Here is a 21,986-nt window from a genome sequence, read left to right on the forward strand (position 1 = left end):
CATTAAATAATTAGAGAAAGAAGACGATTCATTGTACCGTTCCGACTCTTAGTTCATGTTTCGCCCCTCCCGCGCGAAGCCCGGAAGTTTTGACGTTTCATTACATCATTAGAGAAGATGACGATTCGTTGTACTGTTTTCGACTCTTAATCCTTGTCTGGTTTCGTTTCCCCCTCTCCCACGCGAAGCGCGGAAGCTTTGACGTTTCATTGAATTATTAGAGAAAGAAGACGATTCGTTGTACCGTGTCCTTGTCTTATTCCAGATTCCCCCCTCCCGCGCAAAATGCAGAAGCTTTGACGTTTCATTAAATTATTACTCTTATTAATCCTTGTCTGAATTCAATTTCTCCCCTTCGCGCGAAGCGCGGAAGCTTTGACGTTTCGTTTATTTTTTGGAGAAAGAAGACGATTCGTTGTACCGTGATCTTGACTGAATTCAGATTCCCCCTCTCCTTTTCATTAAATCATAAGAGAAAGAAGACGTTTCATTGTACCGTTCTCTACTCTAAATTCTTGTCTGAATTCAGTTTTTGACCCTCCCGCGCGAAGCGCGGAACCTTATGTTACCCTTAACTTGTCTGAATTCATTTTCGCCCATCCCGCGCGAAGCGCAGAAGCTTTCAGGTTTATTTAAATTATTACAGAAGAAGGCGATTCGTTGTACCGTGTCCATGTCTGAATTTAGTTTCCCCCTCCCGCGCGAAGCAAGGTTGTTTTGACTTTTCATTAAATTATAAGAGAAAGAAGACGATTCATTGTACCGTTCTCTACTCTAAATCCTTGTCTGAATTCAGTTTTTGACCCTCCCGCGCGAAGCGCGGAACCTTTACATTACCCTTAATTTTTACTCTTAACCCTTGTCTGAATTCATTTTCGCCCATCCCGCGGGAAGCGCAGAAGCTTTCAGGTTTATTTAAATTATTACAGGAGAAGGCGATTCGTTATACCGTGTCCATGTCTGAATTTAGTTTCCCCCTCCCGCGCGAAGCAAGGTTGTTTTGACGTTTCATTAAATTATTAGAGAAAAAAGACGATTCATTGTACCGTTCTCTACTCTAATTCCTTGTCTGAATTCAGTTTTTGACCCTCCCGCGCGAAGCGCGGAACCTTTACGTTACCCTTAATTTTTACTCTTAACCCTTGTCTGAATTTATTTTCGCCCATCCCGCGCGAAGCGCAGAAGCTTTCAGGTTTATTTAAATTATTAGAGGAGAAGGCGATTCGTTGTACATTTTGACTCTGAATCCTTCTCTGTACTCAGTTCCCCCTCCCGCGCGAAGCGCGGAAGCTTTGACGTTTTATTTAATTATTATAGAAAGAAGACGATTCGTTGTACCGACTCTTATTCATTGTCTGAATTTTCAAAAAAAATTCTCTGTCCCTTAAAAAGTCACAGTTCGTAGGGGGAAAAAATGCCGGCCGACCGACATTATACATCTCACCGACTTCAAGCTTCTGCATTGATATTGTACACGACGAACGAGCAAAAACTATCGACACTGCGGACCCGACACAGCAACATAATTATCATGCGTATCTTTCTTACTCCCTCGACGTGGCGACTCCACCCAACGTCCCCCTCTCTCTCTTACTCCCACCCCTCTTCCCTCAGGCTCTTACCTACATCTCTCTCTCTCTCTCTTTCATTCTCCGTTTCTTTTGTTTCCTTTTTATCTCGTTTCTTCTTATTTTTCCTTTTCTCCTTTTGTTTCTTTTGTTTCTTTTCCTTCTTTCTTTCCTTTTTCTTTTTTTCTTTTCTTTTTTCTCTTTCTTTCTTCTCTTTTCTTTCCTTTCTTTTCCTTTTCTTGTTTTGTTTTGTTTCCCTTTCCCCTTTCTTTTTTCCCCTCCCCTCTCTCATTTTTCCCGACAGCTGGGCAATTTTACCGACAATATCCTGACAGGTTGGGGAGTCGCACCCCCCACTCCAATAACGTCTCCCAAGCCTTCGGGAATGATCCCCGATCTCCCGATTACAATTATTTTGCTCCTCTTTGTAGGGGCCGGGCGCGGCTTCATCATGAGTGCTTTTACATGAACCTTTTTAAAATAAATATGTAGTGAGCACAATTTTTTTTTTTGGTCCTCGAAAATTTTAAAATTTGCACCCCCCCCCCCCCTTGAGCGCCAGGGAGGGGGGGGGGGGGCCCAACCCCCAAAAAAGGTAAAAATCGCGTGATTTTGCATGATTTTTTTTCTCAAGGGGGGGGGGGCGGGCCCCCCCCCCCCCCCCCCCCCCCCCCCCCCCCCCCCCTGGATCCGCCACTGCGGAGGAGTATATTCTTTGTATTTTCCTTGGTCTCCCTGCCCGTGGAGACTTTGCGTGTAGAGACGAGTGAAAATATAGTTTGTGTTGACCGCGCCGTGTTTTGTCACTTTCATCGCGCATCTATTAAACCTATCAAGCACTGCGATGACAAAGTTTGTTCAGTTCTTTGAGATTGTCATGGATGATTTAAGTATTTGCTCTAGATGTCTGATTGGATAACAATAAAAAGATTGAGTGGCTTAACTTTCTGGATATACCATTATATTGCCCTCACAAGACCCATATTGCCCTCGTCTATGACTCGGGGCAATATGAGTCTAGTTTGGGCAATATAATTTGTATCTTCCTCAAGGCCAGTCAATATTATATAAATATAACCAAGGTGTATTAATTGTCAAATACATATCACACCCTAACCATCTTACCTGGTTGCGTTTGAGCAGCTGAAGATACCATCAAGAGAAAAAGGCATGTAAGAAACACGAAATCCATATCTAGTCCTTAGAGAAGACTGTTGTAGTCCTTCCTTCCTCTTGCGTCTGGTCGCTCAATTACAAACACATATTTGTGTACAGAAAAATATCCAATTGCTGATGATATAAAACAAACTTAAGAAATTGCCTCATATATCATGAAGACTGCTGGGAGGAATACACTGGCAATGAATCGTAATGCATGACGACATAACATTGCTCTCCCCAAACACAAATAATTTCGATGGGGACAATGCACAAGAATACAATGTGATTACATTTTGTGTTTGACGTTCCTTATAGACCTAACAAAATATGCACAATAGACCTGACTGTAATGAAAAAAGAAAAACATACAACGTGATTTTATTTTGTGTTTGAACTTCCTTGTAGACCTAATAAAATATGCACAATAGACCTGACTGTAATGAAGAAAGAAAAATACACACGAAATATGACTAGAAGTCTAGGATAGCCTTTAAAAAAATATTTAAAAAAAGTATCAATAAGAATCTGATGTGAATATTTTTGTCTGGGGACCGACCTACGTCACCACCCGAATCCGAAAGACGTGATTCAGTTTCGAACCTGCGTCCTCGGCTAAATAAGTTTGTAACTTCTATTATCTGGATTACAGGCGCACGCCACAACGCCTTTTTAAGCGTTTCTTTCCAAAGGAAACACCACACGGGGAAATATAACATAAATTTGTTTTATTATTAGAACACAGGGAAAGCCATTTCATCACAACCTTACAATAGATTTGCCTATTGACTCCATAAAAAACATTCACATTATCCTTATGTCATAAATATTATATTTTTTCTTCAATAAAAACAAAAGATTAAATCTATGTATTGTTGTATTTCTGTTAATTTTTGGTTCAGTATTATAAAGTTCATAATCATTATTGTTATCATCACCGTCATCATTATCATTACTATTATTATCAGTATAATTCGTGGTTTAGATGTTTACATTCGAACGGAGTCGTCATTTTCTTTCATGACTACAACTGCAAGTTGAACCCGTTTCTAATCATTATGAATCTTTCAAGCGTGTCCAAATGCAGTATATGGGGGGGGGGGGGGGGGGCGGGGGGCCTGTGCCATTGAAAAAAAAACAATATTTCGCCTGAGGGCATTTCATTGCTTGTGTATTTTCGCGGTGGAAATAAAAAGTAGATCGAACAGAAAACGTCTGCTTCCGATGTTCATGTTCATTTGTTTAACACCATTTTGAGGTCAAGGGCAAACAACCGCAAATATTGCGGAAACGATTCAATACTAAAAAGGGGTGAAAAGAGCGAAACAAAACTATGACTGTATACAGATCACGTTCAATTTTATAGAACATCATTATATTTATAAGTTAATTATAGAGTTATGATTATAGAGTTATGATTATTTATGCATTATGTTATATTTTATCAATCATACAAATCGTTAAGGAAATGTATCAACATGGCTTGTTTTACCTAGCGAAAAGAGAGGTATATATCGTAACATAATCATATAAGTATAACAGGGAGACAGACAGAGAGAGACGAGAGAGAGAGAGAGAAGAGAGAGAGAGAGGGGGGGGGGGAATAAAACTGTTATAGTATTATGTATATCAATATCATGAATATGGTAGAGTAGTTGAATAGTAAAGGTTGATCTTCCTTAGAACACGAGAGCTTACACTATGAAATCTTTCTTGGATATTTGGTGGCTCTGAAAAGAGCCGTTTATCTGATCTGTCCTGTAGATAAGTCAACTTCTTAAGCAGACTTGCTGGTCTTCTTGGGGAGAAGGACAGCCTGGATGTTGGGGAGGACACCACCTTGGGCGATGGTAACTCCACCGAGAAGTTTGTTGAGCTCCTCGTCGTTGCGGACAGCCAACTGCAAGTGACGGGGGATGATCCTTGCCTTCTTGTTGTCGCGGGCGGCGTTGCCTGCGAGCTCGAGGATCTCGGCGGTCAGGTACTCGAGTACGGCAGCCAAGTACACTGGGGCACCAGCACCGACACGGCCGGCATAGTTGCCCTTCTTCAGGAAACGGTGCACACGGCCAACGGGGAACTGAAGCCCTGCACGGGATGATCGGCTCTTGGCCTTGCTCTTTGCCTTTGCTCCTTTACCACGTCCAGACATGTTGATTTAGTTTTGGTATGATCGTTGTGAATGAAACGAATGAATTTTCAAAGTTCGCGGCCAGCTATTTATACCCTCTCCGAGGATCCGCTCGTTCCGTCCGCGAATCAATACAGATCATACACAATAGTCCAGTCCACTCTGGCGTATCGACAACAGACGGTGTGTTTGCGGGTCGGACACCTCATTTACATATACCGCCAATTTCAATATCTTTTGTGTGTACGGTATTCCCGCCACACTACACTAACCGTCCTCCATAGAGTTTTAGCTGTTAGATACACAAATGTATGTCAATTGACCTGTACACAGAGCCAGCAATACACACAGTCAGGCCAGCGCGGGGTTTCACTTACATGGTCAAAAACATATGGCTTACATTATACGGAGAGGCCGTTGATCTTGGCGGGGAGTGACCCCGGCGCGACCCGCACTGAAAGGCTCTCCGTTACCGAGCTCTCTAAACAAGATTTACAAGGAAGTAAAAAGACACATTACAAAGTCAGGCCTTGATAAAATAGAGTATATTATATGATATCATGTTTACATCCTGTTCTGTGTGCATATAATGTGCGCTGGCACAGAAATTTACATCTCATTCACTTAACATTTTTGGATTTCTTTTAAAAGACAGTTTACAAAGAGAGGGGAATAGACAATTCGAATGAAAGAAACTTTGGGTATATAATGAACATGTTAATGTAATTTTGTATTTCATTTATCTATCTCTTTGGTATATCAAAGTGAAATCCAACTACCACATACATCTGATCTGTGAATTTTGATGTACACCAACTCTTTCTGGTTTCTTTTTCTCTCTCTCTGTTTTCCCTTTTACCAATATTTTTTCCTCCATATTTGCATTATCATGTATCCATTCAGGGCAGACATGCTATCAAGCTTTGCTTACTTTGTCAACCCTCCTGTAATGTTTTCAATTAGTTACAGCCAGCCTTACTTTATTCTGCATAATTATATTCTTTTGGCATGTGTAAAATTTACAATGTTTTGTTTGTTATAAATTTGTAAAAGTGCAACAGAAACAGAAAATCAAACAGAAATAAATAAATCAAATCAAATCAAATCAAAGTTATGAGAAAAAGTTGGGATATGTAAAGTAAACCAATCTTTAGTCAAGGACATCGGAATGATGTGAATTTCGTGTCTCATATTAAAATAAAAGTTACCCAAATTGTTGTTTTCTTTCAACTTTTCAAAGGTGAAGAAAGCCTTTCCAAACTTGTGGCTTTTTGGTCAATTACATAATGGTTTATATCTAACGCATCGACATGATGAGTCTAATATTTTAAATATTAGGGCTAAACAGTTTTACTTAATGGTGTGCATGCAGAAAAAAGTCTTTTATATACAATGCTTGGCAGCAACAATTAGCACTGACCTCCAATTGTAATTGGAATCCTGTATTAATGTTTAAGTTTAATGCTTAACGAGATACAAACAGGATCAAACATAATGTTAAACTTTTGCATATGTTTTTACCGTCAAAGTTTATCCTACATAAAAGGAAAACTAAACAAATGATTATGTATGTGAACTTTGTAATACCATTGAAACATCATGGCATATGATGCTAGAGTGTAAAAAGATGTGTCTTGGAAAATGATAACAAAGTTGAAATTTCCTTTTTTTTAAATTAGATACTTGATAATGAGAAGACTTGAGTATTTGGATATGATCTAGGCAAGTAAGATAATTACTTGGTAAACACTTTGATTGATTTTGCTGAATATTTTATTCATAAAAAGTTTAACTTGTCACATTCAAATTCTAAACGAAAAACAAAGGTTATTGAAAAACAGGTACAGGCTTTTCACATTCAAATTCTAAACGAAAAACAAAGGTTATTGAAAAACAGGTACAGGCTTTTATTGCTATGCTGCTTTTATACATGTAGATGTTGTGAATGTTGTAGATATGTGAAATAAAGACCCCCTATATATCTTTCTGGTTATCACCCCAGGCCTTTTTCTCTTTTTCTCTCCCTGGTTATCTCCCCCTGTCGCTTTCTTTCTCCCCGAGTATGTCCCCCTGTCTTGTTCTCTCTCCCCGAGTATCTCCCCCGTTCTCCTTCTCTCTCCCTGATTATTTTCCCCTTTTCTCTTTCTCTGTTCCAGAGTATCTCACTCTCTCTCTCTCTCTCTCTCTCTCCAAGAGTATCTGAACCTTTCTCTTTCTCTTCCCCTGATTATCTCTCCTTTTATCTTTCTCTCTCTCTCTCTCTCTCTCTCAGTATCTTCCCTTTTCTCTTTCTCTCTTCCAGAGTATTTCACACACTCTCTCTCTCTCTCTCTCTCTCTCAGTATCTCACTCTCTCTCTCTCTCTCTCTCTCTATCTCAAAGTATCTGCCCCTTTCTCTTTCCCTATCCCTGAGTATCTCTCCTTTTCCCTTTCTCTCTGTGTGAGTATCTCCCCTTTTCATGTTTCTCTTTCTCTCTTTCTGGTTATCTCGCCATACCTTTTCTTTTTCTCTCTCCCAGAGATCCCATGTTCTCCTTCTCTCTCCCTGATTATCTTCCCTTTTCTCTTTCTCTATCCCTGAGTATCTCTCCTTTAATTTCTCCTTCTCTTTTCTTACGTATCTCCCCTATGTTCACCTCTCACACACTGTTTTCATAATGGCGGTATCAATTTCTTGTATCATTTCATCGCCATAGGAACGAATATCTACATAAACAAGAGAAGTATGACAGGGTGTATCCATACATTTAACCAAAAAGGTCATTGACAGTAAAACAATGGATTATATTACATAGTCTATGGAGACTCAACTAATTACACGTTTAATATGAAACGATGGATTGTTTAACTGTTATGGATTGTTTAAATGTCTATTTTTAAAAAAATGTGATATTATTCTAGCCATCATTTCCAATTCAAGACGGTCCTTTCTTTTTCATTAAGTTATTAGCTAGTATTTTGTAGTTTTCAACTATTTATCCGATACTTTAACGTTAGAAACGCTGTCTCGAGTACAAAATTTGTATCTTTCTTGAATATTTGGTGGCTCTGAAAAGAGCCGTTTGTAGTAGATATGGCGTGAACCAATATTTACTTGGAGGTGGTGTACTTGGTGACAGCCTTGGTGCCCTCAGAGACGGCGTGCTTGGCCAGCTCTCCGGGGAGGAGGAGACGGACAGCGGTCTGGATCTCTCGGCTGCTGATGGTGGCCTTCTTGTTGTAGCCTGCAAGGCGGGAAGCCTCACCGGCGATACGCTCGAAGACATCGTTGACGAAGCTGTTCATGATGGACATGGCCTTGCTGGAGATACCAGTGTCGGGGTGAACTTGCTTCAGAACTTTGTAGATGTAGATTCCGTAGCTCTCCTTTCGGCGCCTCTTCCTCTTCTTATCTCCTGCTGCACGGCTGGCCTTTGCCTTACCGGCCTTCTTCGCTCCCTTTCCACTAGTCTTGGCAGGCATGATGATTCGTTAGTTATATCGATGAGATCAACTGACTGGCCATTTCGCATCGAGTGGTATTTATAGCAATCCGAGCCCCGTTGTTTGACCGCTGAGCGCCCGGCACGTACGCCCGGCACTGAACCGCGAAATGCAAATGAGGTATAATCCGGGCCGAAAATTCGGGCGATCGATAGTTCAGTATAGGCCTATTCCTTTTGTCTCTTGGCGCCTTTTTTTATTTTCTAAAAGAAGTGTTACGTCACGGCTACCTCGCCCCAAAATGAGGAGATGTCCAGTCGTTTTACTACAGCTATGATGACTATCAGAAAGTCTACGAACTCTTGTTTTAAAGTAATTTCCTGGGAATTCTTTGAAATAGGCCTATACCTATACAAACCTGCACCAACGAATGTATAGATTATGTTCTGATAATACATTCACATTTTGTTTGTAAACATAATTATATAATGATAATGTCGGGCAATTTAAAGTCTCACCTCCCTGTTTGGATACACTTTTTGTTCACTCCTTCGCCGAGGAATCTTTACAAGTTTGTCCTAAGGTTAACAAATCGCCCATCAGAAATACGATCATATTATAAAAGATTGATAATCGATAAATGTAAACATATTATGGCAAATACTTTACCATCTAAATCGCATAAATTAATGTCTTCTTGTATCTATCCTTGAGTTTAACACTTCAAAGTTCAAGTACAAATGAAATGTTCATGGACCTTAACTCTGAGTAGTAAAGTGTTTGAAATTCCCGGGACCAGTCATATAAAGCCTGATAAGAATCACAGAATATTTGTCAAAAGCAATAAAAATATCATCGGCGGGGCTCTGATCATGCTTAATTCGTGTTTTTGCTCAGGTTAATTGCATCTGAACAGGTTTGAAGATTTTGTGCATAACTGCTCGTCTAAACTACACTTAAAATCCTTAAAGGAAAAATACACGTACTCCACCTTGTGCCTATCTTGATTAAACTCACTTTACTTGCAAATAAAGCATAATGAAGTGTGACATTAATTTTTGTAATATTTTCCTTTGGGTTATGAAAACCATATACAATACAAATGGGTGAAAATTCAACATTTTTACAGAAGGAGTGACATAATAATATTTCAATTAAATTTCAAAATGGATAAATCTTTTCGCATTAAGAAGCTCGTGCATTATGGTACTAGTTTTGTTACAGTAATAAAAACAAATCGTTTTCTTGGAGTTTCCATTTGAATCAATTGACATGTCAGAAGCGGATCTAGAGGGGGGTTGGGGGGGTTGCAACCCCCCCCCCCCAAAAAAAAAAAAAAAAAAAAAATCCGGGGACCATTTTTTTAAATCTTATCTTTTTTTTAAAACTTGTAATTTTATTTTATTCTATTTCTATGTATTTATTTCATTTATTATTAATATTATTATTATTATTATTATTATTATTATTATTATTATTATTATTATTATTATTATTATTATTATTATTTCTTTTTGGGGGGAGGGGGGGGGGGGGGTTGGGCGAACAAATGTCACAGAGTCCCTTGCCCCCCCCCCCCCCCCCCCCCATCAGCTTTTTTGAGGACACGGGCCACCGCCGAAGTGACAAGCTAGGCCAGCGTTGCCGATTCTCATCCCCCAAATCCCCACATTAAAAAAAAAAAAAAATGGGGGATTGTTGAAGTCTTTGGGGATGAAAAATAAATATTTGGGAATGAAAATAATATTGAGTTTTATGAAAAACGAATTTGGGGATTTTCTGTCAAAATTTGGCAACTTTGGGGATATTTTGAGTGTCGTTTGGGTGGGGATTTTGTGAAGATTTAATCTGGCAACGCACGCTGAGCTGGGCTGCTCATTTCCTGGATTACTTGTTCAAGTTGCTCACTTTTTTATCAGTCTGGTCTGAGTGTAGTGACAAGCAATATGGAAGCAAACAGGGCAAAGAAGTTGCGGCAATCCAGTCTCGCATCTTTTTTTACTGGAAGGTATGTTTGAATCATGCAAAAAAGTTGGCATACAGGGTAAATTACCATACATGGGGGTGTAATACGGACGTGTTCATGCACTGCTTTTTATGGTCTCCATTGTGTTAATAGATGCCAGGAAAACATCACTTACGGGGTTCGAATAAACACCCCAATAAAAAATCGGCTCGCCGCTTCGCGGCTCGTGGACGATGCTCCGCATCGTCATTATTGGTCAACCCCCCCCCCCTTAGCAAAAAGCTAGATCCGCCCCTGCATGTGTTGTTAAAATATTATACATAAATTTATAGTTGAATTAAAGTCAAGTAAGTATCACGAACATATTTCAATTTAAATGACCAAAGAGGACCCCACTTAATAGAAAGTAGTAGTAAAGTTTTATTCCAGAAATCCACCGCCCCCAGATGGTTTTTGAATTGATTTTTATGAATTCCGTATAGATATATTTTTACGGTAATACAATGTATTGATAATTCAAAACTATTCAAGTTCAAATTAGGATATATTATTGACCTATGTTTGTAATCATTATCATTTTAAATTTTTAATTATAAAGTTGTTTACCATATATTTTATCAAGTGCCTCCACCTTTGTTGTATAGCGATTCGTACTTTGGCATATCCTAAGTGCGTAGCAATACCAACAGTCACACTATGATTGTGCCAAAGTCCAAGGTAATCCTGCCAATTTTTTTTCTATTGACCCCAGGGAATAAATAAATAAATTTCAGTGTTTAGGAGGTCATTAACTAATGCGCCAAGTAAATTTCGTTTCTTTAACGATGTTTGTCAGATCTGAGTTGAACTATTTTCTCTGATAAACGATACCGTCAGTACACCTTCCACACTATGCATACATATTTGTACATTCATTTTGCTTCTTAGTCTGCCCAACTTTTCAGCTAAACTCCGTACTCCATATTTGTTTTCTAAGTCGAATGATAAAAAGTATACGATAAAAAGGGAGACTTAGATAAGTACAGTGATATAGTTTGTCATATCTCTAAGCTAAAGGAGAGGGGGGGGGGGGGGGGGGGGGGTGGGTAGTCTGCAAGCACAGACCCTAATTTGACACTTTATCAACAAACTATTGTGCCTTGAGAGAAGCCTAGCCCAGCTACCTACTGGTTGTGTCAGGAGCAGCTTTAGTACATGGCCTATGGTATATAGTACATACTCTCTTTTACGACTGACCAGGGGGGGGGGGGGAGCTCAGAACATGACCGTTTGTTTATGCCATCAAATAATATAAGGAAGATACAAATAGACCGAATATGAAATGCCCCGAATAGTCCTTTTGTTTTCAAACCAATTCAATTTTCAGTATGAAGTTTCAGTTCGGCTGTACGAAAAAGAAAAGAAAAAAAGAAAAAGAAAAAATAATCAAATTTCTACTGGCGTTGGGGGCCCGGACGATGCAAGCTGAGTGCTTTTTCTGAATATACCCCAACTCTATGGAGTTATGGACCTACGTTGTCGGATAAACTAGTATTTACTTTCACGGTGATACATAATATTATCGTCACTTTTATCATGCAGAGTGCATAAGTGGGCGGTGTTGTTTGTCTTGGCTTGCTTGAATCGGTGCATAGGACCTGAAGAAGTAACCAGTCTTCTTTTCCATATTAAACGTAAGTAAAACTGTTACGTTCATTAACTTTTAACATTAACATTTGAGAAGATAGAATTCGAGGATTACTCGAAAGAAAAAAAATGACAGATAAAGAAAAAGAGAGCGAGCGACAGAGGAAATATTGATTTGTAGAGCGGCCTAATGTAGGTTTATATAGAAAGAACGGGAGAAATAAAGGTCGAGATATGAAGAAAAAGAGAATAGAAAGAGGAGAGGAAGAGAGAGAGAGAGAGAGAGATAGAGAGAGAGGAAATATGAATGTGTGTGGGGGAAATGCTTGAATGTGATTGTGTGTGTGTGTTATATAAATATAGAGAGAGAGAGAAAGTAGAAGAGAGAGAGAGAGAGAGAGAGAGAGAGAGAGAGAGAGATTGAGAGGGCATATTAATTAAATATGATCCACAATTTTATCTAGTAATATCTTAAGCTGCAGTCTGCATTTATACGTGCGTCAGTGTAATTTTTAAATTGTATGTAAGCATAATGAAGACGTGTATATGCATTCATGTCTATATTATATAGATGCACTTAAAGGCACACTGTCCTACTTGTAGCTACTTGCTCCCTCTATATAGAAAACTTCCCCAATCGGTGCCTGTTGGTCCCCCATGATCCTCTTTTTCTTATGTTAAATGAGAGCTGAGTTAATGAGATAGCCACCTGTCACAGTAACCTCGCTGGCTCGCTGTGTGGTCTAATCCCTTCTGGTTGAAGTAGTAAAGCCTCCCTTTAAGACATGCATCTGAACTTTAATGCCTACATAATTTGTATCTAAAGTCTATGCATATTTGCATTAAATACACCATTGACCTACTATGAATGCCTAAACCTGGAAAGTTAAAAAATGTTACAATCAGAATATTGATATTTATCTAAAAAAAATCATCTATGAACAGTAAATTATTATACATCTTATGAAAGAGGGTTTTATCCCAAATCATTTGGTATCTTTTATGTGTGGTATGTGTTCACGGTTGGATGAACAGGAGACATCGTATAAAATAATTAGCTATTGTCTAGGTGTTAACTTATTTTTGACTCACACTGTATATTGTTTTGTATAAAATAAAGGCCAAAGTGGAGATACACAATCTGCAGGTTTTGATTTGAAGCATGTATACCAGTCGTAGGCAACCCAAAGGTGACTGTTTTTTCTCATTTCGTTCGGGTTCGTAAACTTCAAGTATCTTGCCGAGGAGGGGCAGTGGTGTAGCATGAGTCCACCCATCGTGGAGGGGGGGGGGGGGGCACTATGCCCATGGGGCATCGGTCTCTTTGAGAAAATTATATGCGCATTTGCATTTGTTACTAATTAAGGGGTGGGTGATTGCATTTGTCCTCTTCTTCCTTAATATTTCTCTTTTTTCTTGATATTTGTTCTTCATCAAATGATGGGGGGGGGGGGGGGGTGGGGTGCAAGCGCCTCCAACTACACCACCCGAGGGGTGATAAATCCCGGAAGTTATTTTGGGGAGGGTGACACTTTCCACGAGGACCGGTAGTCATCCTTTGGTTTACATAGTACGATTATTCGATTTATCGAATCTGCAAATAGGTGAGAGAATATAACCCAAAACGATCATAAACCAAAGTTTAATCGAGTTGGCAGTGCTGTTTAAATATTAAATAACAGTGCAAAAGGTCTGGCGGCGGAATTGCTATAACTACGCACAAACTATCCGTATCAATGCTGCGCCTCCATATTGTGCTTGCGTTGAGTTACAGTATGGTGGTCTCAGCAGGCGCGGATCCAGGATTTCTTAGGGGAGGGGGCCCAACTTTTTTTTGGGGGGGGCTCCCGAAAATTTGAAAATCGCGCCGGCCGAAAAGTCGCTCAGTGGGGGGGGGGGGGGGGGGGGGGGGGGGGGGGGGGGGGGGGGGGGGATCACATTTTTTTTTTTGACCCTCAAAAATTTTTCAATTTGCACCCTTGAGCGCCAGGGGGGGGGGGGGGCCCAACCCCCAAAAAAAGGTAAAAATCACGTGATTTACATGATTTTTTTCTCAAGGGGGGGGGGGGGCCGGGCCCCCCGGGCCCCCCCCCCCCCCTGGATCCGCCACTGGGTCTCAGAACGTAGATAAATCGCAAGGAGATTGAATATTTCATTTTTGAATGAAAATTAGAACTTGCATCTCAAGTCGCAAAGTGGCTGCATGACCATTTAATATTGATAATAGTATCGGATGTGCGCACGTATCCACATGCATGGTGCTCAAGGCGCTCCAACTAGTTACCCCAGCTCTGCGAGGCAGCCGATTTCGGCGCTCACAGTATTCAAAGAATTCTACCTACCGGTACCCATTTAACACCTGGGTGGAGAGGGGAAATGTAGATTAAGATCTTGACAAAGGATATTAGTGCAGTGCGGAACTTGAACCGCGGACCCTGTGACCCACAGTCCGGCGACTTATATCCACTAGACCACAACATCTATAATCTATAATCGGCGATTTTTATGCTTAACTATAAAAGAGATTTTACAATTCTTCCCATATGATATTACACACACCAGGCATTTGTCAAGATGGCTCCTCAAATCGTCCTTATGACCGGTTGTTCGGCCGGAATCGGTCTCGCCATGGTTCAACGTCTCGCTCGAGACCCCGATCAGCGATTCATCATCATTGCCACGGTGATTGCGATGTCGGAGAAGAACGACCTCGAAGCTGAAGTGAAGGACGAACTCGGTAGTAAAGTTTTCATTAAAGAGTTAGACATCACAAAGGATGAAAACATCACTGAAGTAGTCGCGGATGTCGTCAAGAGTCATGGTCGTATCGATGTCTTGCGTAAGAAACATTCCTGAATCTTCTTCTTCTTCTTCTTCTACTTCTATTTCTTCTTTTTCTCTTCTTCTTCTTCTTCTTCTTCTACTTCTTCTTCTTCTTCTTTTTTCTTCTTCTACTTCTTCTTTTTCTTTTTCTTCCTCTTCTTCTTCTTTTCCTTCTTCTTCTTCTTTTTAATTATGATTATGATAGTATTATTATTATTATTTTTTTTATTTTTTTTATCACTTCTTTATTCAGGGTAGTCTGTTCAGTTTACAAAAATAAAAACTTCCACAGAGCTTCTTTTTATTTTTCTTCTTCTCCTATTTATTTTGATTTCTCTTATATTTCTTTCTTTCTTTCTTTTACTTCTCCTTCTTCTTCTTCTCCTCTTTTTCTTCTTGATCTTCTTTTAATTCTATTTTTGTATTTCTTCTTTTTCTTTCGTTTTTACTTTCTTTCTTCAACTTCTTCTTCTGCTTCTTCTGTTGTAGTTTTTTTTTTCTCCTTCTTCTTCTGTTTATTCTTCGTTTTCAAATTGGACCTTGCCAAGTGTTGTGCCCAGGCACGTACGCCAGGGGGTTAACCCCCCCCCCTTTGAGTTTTTGTATGTGTATGTTATGTGTATGTTATTGGGAAACCCCCCCCCCTTTTGAGTTTTTGTTATTTCATTTATTAATTTATTTTTAAATAAAATAAAAAAATCCTTAAAGATGGCCTTACCCCCTCCCCCCCAACGGAACGGAATGTCGATGGGTCAAAATTTCAAATTTCCAGACCACCCCCCCCCCCCCCCCCCCCCCCCCTTGAACAAATCCTGCGTACGCCACTGGTTGTGCCGGGGAAATACTATACCCAACCTTTATTCCGAACTTAATAACCTTGTTCATAATAGTCTAGAGTCTTGCCGTTTCTTATTTCCATCACTTGATTAAAGTCGCCGAAGATGGCGCTATGGACGAACTCGTACTAGTGTCCCATAAAGGGACACTAACTCGTACGCCCACAAGCCCTATGGCCTAGCCTAAGATATTTTTTTTGCCGGGCGTCCTAATTTTATGGATCACGCCGTTTATGGCTGTCAGTGAGTAAATTTAGAGGGAGTTCGCATTGCGTTGGCGTGTCGGCCGTGGAAGTCAAAATTAAATCGGCGAGATTCTGGACTAAGATCATATAATTATGTTACCTATCCGCTAAATAGTAAAGAAATAATGCGCCTCCCCCACCCTCATTTTTTTTTTCAAGTTCATTATTTAATGACTGCAAATTACTGACTGTCCTTTTTCAGTTATTTCGCATGAGCCCCCCCCCCCCCCAACACCACCGCCTCCACCGCTACAGCTATCATCACTATCATCACCACTTCCACACCTACTACCAGCACCACAGCTACCTCTACACCTCGACCACTACCAACACAACTACTGCCACCATCACCACCACCATCACCATCCCCATCAGTCGGACCACTACCACCATCACTACAACCACCACCGCCACCACCAACACTACCACCACCACCACTGGGCAGCTATAACTTCCACCAACCACCACTGATGTTAGAACATGTCATTATATTGTTCTTCATATTCGTGTGTTCGGGTTGAGCTTGAGATTCAACTCATCCTCACACTTGATTTTGTGTGTAATTATGTTAAATAACCCCTACCACCACTTGCAACACCCCCTCCACCACCTCCACCACCACCACAACCGCCACCACCACCACTTCCCTCCAAACAAATATGAAACAAATCAGGTTGCGCTATTAAATGGTTCGACGAATGCAAAGCAATTTTTTCCTCCTTTTTTTGTCTCTATCATGTTTATAGTCAACATTGCCGGACTTGCTATCGTCGGAATTCCCGAAAGGATCACGCGGGAGCAGATCGACAAAGTCTTTAACGTGAACGTGATCGGGACGATGAGACTTACCCAGGCAGTGCTGCCTCACATGAAAGAGAAACAATCGGGAAAGATTATCACTTTTTCTAGCGTGGCAGGCAAGATCGGTGAGTTTGTAATTAGCGTACAAATCCTCCGTCTCTTCAAGTTTCTCTTTTATCCTCTCTTATCCTCTCTCCATCTTGTTGTGTCTCTCTGTCTGTCCCCTTCTCTCTCCCTCTCTCTCTCTCTTCATCTCTGCCTTTCTCTAACAATCTCTTTCGACAATGTTCAATCAAAGCTTATTCTTTATCAGTCTTTCCGTTCCACACCATGATCACATACCCTTATCCTCTTTCTCTCTCTATATCTCTCTCTCTCTTCCCAATCTCTATCTTTCTTCTTCCTTCTTTCCATCTCTCTCTCTCTCACACACTCTTCTAGCTCTCTCTATCTCTCTCACTCTGCTCTCTCTCTCTCTCTCTCTCTCTCTCTCTCTCCCTCCCTCTTTCATTCCATGCCAACCATCCTTACCCCCTCTCTGCCTGCCTCTTTTCATCACACCCATCTTTTTTCTTATCGACTCCTCCAAGCCAGCATTTGTCTTTATACTATGCTTACTTTAATTGGTTATTTCGAAAGAAAGGGGAAAAAATGAAGAAGAAAAAAAAAAAGCAGAGAGAATAATACATGAATAAAAAACAACATATATGATGATGATGATGATGATGGTGATCTACATCACTTGCATGGCGCCATTGATCTGTTCAAACATTCGAAGGCACCCGCTCCTCCAATAGTCATGGACTACACATTTGCTTGAAAAGCTTTCTAGCTTGTCGGTGTCTCGAAGAATAGGAGGGAGGGAGTTTCAGGGGCGAAGAGCGACTGAAGAGAAGGCACGATCACCATGACAGTTTCACCCCCTCCCCCAAAGAAAAATGTAAAAGTTAAACACGTACATGTTACTTCGTTGGCCTTTTAAATTATTTCCAAGTTCTAATCAATACATACGAAATGAAATTTCATAAATTCTGCCTTTCAACGTATTATGTATTTTTGTCTCTCAAGTTGAACTTGTTGACATTTTTTAATGTTTGTTGTGATGAATAAGCAGAGCCTTTAGATTAATCCATTACTTTGGGATGTTTCATAACAGGTGCTCCTTACCTTGAATATTACTGTGCAGCCAAGTTCGCCGTTGAGGGCTTCTTTGAGTCTCTAGCAGCCTGCGTAAGGGCTTTCAACATCAGGTGAAAAAGCCCTCAGTTAAATCATCACGTAACTTTATAGCCGCAGTCCTCACGCACGCCCAAATTTTGAGACCAAATTTGAGTTCAAATTTTGTGACTCGGTAACATTGTTGAAGGTTGATGAAAAATAAAATAAAAATAAAATATTAGTTTTATATTCCTTTTATTGTAATACTCTAACATAAATCCTGAAAAAAATTTCAAACCAGAAAAATAGTTATGGTGTTCTTTGAAGGCGACACTGTGCGACACCTTGTAACAGTAAATTCTCCCGACAATTTCTGAATTTTCGCAACCGTTTCTCCATAAAAATGAGACACAAGACAAACTTTTACAAATCTTTCAACACTTAAATGTCTGAAATGGCATATAGAGCCAATTCATTGCTTTGTGACGATTTACATTCTCCTAAAATGTAAGTTATTTGTAATAATATAGTTGGGAGAATTCAGAAATCGATCAGATCAGTTTTTCCCAATTTTTATCATTAATAATGGTTTGTTTTCACTCAAACTTTCAGATGATCTATAATTTTACATCTAACATTGAAAATACTACCTCAGCACAATTTGCTCTCATCTAAGCAATGTCACTAAGTCCCTTTAAGAATTTCGGCGTTGTAAATATAACAGCGCATTATGCAATGTTCGCACGCATCTCTGTACTGTACTGTGCTCACGTACGTACTTACTCATAAATACTGCAAAAGAATATTGAAATTGCCTAAGCTTGATATTTAAAGTCTTTGCGAACTCATTATATTATATTTATCTACGAAATCAATGATCTTCAACAGCAACGTTATGTTTGAATTCTTAGAGTATGTCTGATTGAACCGAAACCGGTCCAGACAGCCCTTTGGGATGGGATTCAGAACGACATCAAAGCAAGCGCTGCCGATGAGTCCGTCTCCGACATCGACCGTCGCCAGCTTCGAAACCTGCTCGCTCGATGGGACGTTACTTCAGCCCTGACCACTGACGACATCGTCGAAGCTTTGATGACCAGGTGTGTCGACGTCGACGAACCCGTACTCAGGCACATGTTCGCTGGAAAATTCAGTGAGGTTATTCAGAAATTCGCAGGGGACATGACCGGTGAATCCGGCCTTGCTGCTCTGGCCTATCGTCGATAAGTGCTCTTAAATAATTGTGAAAATAATTTGAAAAAAAATTACCCAGTCCTTGCTCTGTAAAATGTTGGGTTAAACGAAAGAGCTTCCGTGATGAAACTGTAGAACCCGATGATGGTTATGTGTCCTCACTAACATAGGACAATCTCCTTTTTCATACAAAAAATTGCAAAACCGAATATTGTAACGGTTTTTAAGATCACAATTCCCCTGGACCATGGTCCATGGAAGTCCCTGACTCTTCACATCTATTTGGGGCAGTAGGGTTTCACACCGTTTGGACAATTAGTTCCCGTCCTGATCCACACCGTTCACCCTGTAATTTGCTTATATGTGTTTGTTTTATTTTACAATGTTTAGGATTAAAGGAAATTCAAAGTTTTTGTGTGGGGTCATGAATTTGGTTCAAATGAACATATTGGAAGCAAATGCGATTCTAAAATGTTCAGTGATCGTTGTCGCGGTTAAAATCGAGTCTTAAGTGATGAAATACACCAGTTTACAGTTGTGTGCGCCATTTTAATTGGCGAGTAAACAAAGCCAATGACCTAGAGGTCATTTGGTTTGTGCGTAAATTAAGATTGCGCCCATGCAAATTATGATGTGAGCGCACAGCGCAGCGCGCAGGCAGTGATGTTATCATAATTTGCATGGGCGCAATCTTAATTTACGCTTAGCCTAAATACCACTGACGTGACCTCGGGTCATTGGCTTTGTTTACTCACCATTTAAAATGGCGCCCATGTCTGCGCATGCGCACTGATACAACTGTAAACTGGTGTATACACCAGTTTACAGTTGTGTGCGCCATTTTAAACAAAGCCAATGACCTAAAGGTCATGTTTTTATGCGTAAATTAAGATTGCGCCCATGCAAATTATGATGATATCACTGCCTGCGCGCTGCGTTGTGCGCGCATATCATCATTTGCATGGGCGCAATCTTAATTTACGCATAAATACCACAGGTCAGAGGTCAGTGGCCCCGGAACAGGGCCAATTTGGCCCTGTTCCGGGGCCACTGACCCGAGGTCAACTGTCTGCGCATGCGCACTGATACAACTGTAAACTGGTGTATTGTACATAATAACCTCTTAATGTTGTATAGCTCCCTCTCAAGGTCAAGATATTAATTAAGCTATAAAACATTGTTTCTTGACTACAATTCATCGATTTGCTTTTTTCCGTTTGGAATTTATATATCACAACTACTTATTCTGAAATTTTCATGGTCGCATCTACCATCGTATGGCAGTAGCGCTATTTGAAATTCATCAAAATTTACCGGGAGCACCAGTAAATTTTTATATTCAATTTTTCTCGAAAGCAGAAGTGTTGTAGGGGCTAATTTTTTTAGTGCTGAGAAATAATCCACATGGGCATCCAAATATATCAAAATTGTAAAGAATCACTGCTAGCAATTTTCAAAATTTACCAAAACTTTGCATTACCTTTAATGTAAACGAACACGAGCGTGAATCTTTAGTTTACAAGATTCCACAGGAAACAGACAGCCTCCAGAAAATCTAAATCAAAACCCTGGAGACAGTGTACTACTTTTTCTCTTGTTATCGATGTTTACCTATAAATATGTTTACCACTCAGGACAGTGCATTTTCGAGACTAAGCCTCGTATTAAAGACGCAATTAATTAAAATGAATTATTATGATATTCATATATCGTGTCATGTAATTGATAACCAACAAAAATAACACGAAAATACCATCTGTTTATGTCCATTCATTTTGTGTTGGTCTTCTAAACAATACCTATATAAATCAGTTGTACGTGCATGAATCATGAAGAGCTCGTTTTCATTTTAGGCCTTCCCTGCTGGAAAGAATACACTCATTCACAGTCATTCACAATGTAAATCACACAGTGTTTCACAGTGTGCTCCACAATGTTATATTGGGGCGTTTTCACATAGTAGTCGATTCGTTTCACACTGTGGGTCACAGTGTGGATAACCGGAAAAGGAAAGAACACACTCATTCACACTCATTCACAGTGTGAATCACACTGTGTTTCACACTGTTTCACACTGTGTTTCACACTGTTATTATTATTATTTTATTAAGGAGTTTAAAAAAGTCCATCTTGGGTCATTTTCAAGAAAAAGGGTACTTTAAAAAACATCCTGTTGCACACGTGTATGGGTATTTTTCTAGCCCTCAGGGCCAGACCGGGGAGAAAAAAAAAAAAGGGGGGGGGGGTATAATTGCCCATTGGCGATATGTACCGGCCGCCGCCTGCGTCCGCCGCCCCAAGGTCTCAGTCAAATGTGAATACTGTTAGCATGCTTGTCTATAGAGGGGGGTATTTTCTTTAGTTTGGACGCGGTTTAAAGGGGTTAAAAAACGTCCACTTCCAAGAAAATGGGTGCTTTTTCAAAATAATGCTGTACGTAGGGGGTGTAAACAGAGATTGCATACTTAATCATATTATCTATAGAGTAGCCAAATTAATATTAGCAAAATAAGTGACCATTATGTTTTTGGATATATATATATATATATATATATATAGTAGATAAAATGCCGAAGATACGTGGCTGTATGCAAACGAGTTCATACACGAGTCCGGAACTCAAGTGGAAACACAAATTACGCATCCGGGTTCCTAACGACCTTTGCCTTTCGGTGATCCGATATTTGCTTCGGCAAAATTTAAAAATAATAGCTCGTTTTTTCACATTTTCTTTATTGAATCAATCCCATAGAGTTGGAGTTGTAATTGTAGATGGGCCTGAATATGGGTTCGGGTTGGGATTGAAGGTTTAATAGTGTTTGATTCTTAGTAGGTCCATGGTTTGAGCCAGGGTAAAACAAATCACGGGTTCAGTTAGTATGATGAATTATTTAAACAGCACTGCTAAGTCGATTAAACTTTGGTTTATGGTCATTTTAGGTCGTATGCCCTTTTGCTGATTCGACCAATCGAATAATCGTACTATGTGAACCAAAGGATGACTTCCGATCCTCGTTGAAAGTTTCACCCTTCCAAAAATAACTTCCTGGATTCAT

At 39.9% G+C, this 21,986-nt stretch overlaps 3 protein-coding genes across 3 annotated transcripts; 1 reads left to right on the top strand and 2 right to left on the bottom strand.

Moving 5' to 3' along the window:
- Window positions 1-4,446: 4,446 nt before the first annotated feature.
- LOC590023 (late histone H2A.2.1) lies at window positions 4,447-4,943 on the bottom strand. The gene has a single exon (XM_789645.5). It carries the CDS (start codon window positions 4,876-4,878, stop codon window positions 4,504-4,506), a length of 375 nt encoding a protein of 124 aa, XP_794738.1. The 5' UTR covers window positions 4,879-4,943; the 3' UTR covers window positions 4,447-4,503.
- Window positions 4,944-7,948: 3,005 nt separating this feature from the next.
- Window positions 7,949-8,320, bottom strand: LOC589998 (histone H2B-like). The gene has a single exon (NM_001242686.1). It carries the CDS (start codon window positions 8,318-8,320, stop codon window positions 7,949-7,951), a length of 372 nt encoding a protein of 123 aa, NP_001229615.1.
- Window positions 8,321-11,536: 3,216 nt separating this feature from the next.
- Window positions 11,537-19,366, top strand: LOC590337 (retinol dehydrogenase 8). The gene is made up of 5 exons (XM_789945.5): window positions 11,537-11,920; window positions 14,436-14,712; window positions 16,524-16,703; window positions 17,735-17,828; window positions 18,648-19,366. The coding sequence occupies exons 2-5, from the start codon at window positions 14,448-14,450 to the stop codon at window positions 18,961-18,963; spliced, it is 855 nt and encodes a 284-aa protein (XP_795038.4). The 5' UTR covers window positions 11,537-11,920; window positions 14,436-14,447; the 3' UTR covers window positions 18,964-19,366.
- Window positions 19,367-21,986: the final 2,620 nt, after the last annotated feature.

This window comes from Strongylocentrotus purpuratus, unplaced genomic scaffold, assembly GCF_000002235.5.
Source record: "Strongylocentrotus purpuratus isolate Spur 01 unplaced genomic scaffold, Spur_5.0 spur5_scaffold_13, whole genome shotgun sequence".
NCBI lineage: Eukaryota > Metazoa > Echinodermata > Echinoidea > Camarodonta > Strongylocentrotidae > Strongylocentrotus > Strongylocentrotus purpuratus.

What these genes read in the sequence shown, in the direction of transcription:
- LOC590023 (XM_789645.5), bottom strand. Translation starts at nt 4,878, where the DNA reads ATGTCTGGACGTGGTAAAGGAGCAAAGGCAAAGAGCAAGGCCAAGAGC.
- LOC589998 (NM_001242686.1), bottom strand. Translation starts at nt 8,320, where the DNA reads ATGCCTGCCAAGACTAGTGGAAAGGGAGCGAAGAAGGCCGGTAAGGCA.
- LOC590337 (XM_789945.5), top strand. Translation starts at nt 14,448, where the DNA reads ATGGCTCCTCAAATCGTCCTTATGACCGGTTGTTCGGCCGGAATCGGT. An exon ending in TAGCGTGGCAGGCAAGATCG is followed by an intron (nt 16,704 to 17,734) that starts GTGAGTTTGTAA and finishes GTTTCATAACAG; the next exon opens with GTGCTCCTTACCTTGAATAT. An exon ending in GTAAGGGCTTTCAACATCAG is followed by an intron (nt 17,829 to 18,647) that starts GTGAAAAAGCCC and finishes TTGAATTCTTAG; the next exon opens with AGTATGTCTGATTGAACCGA.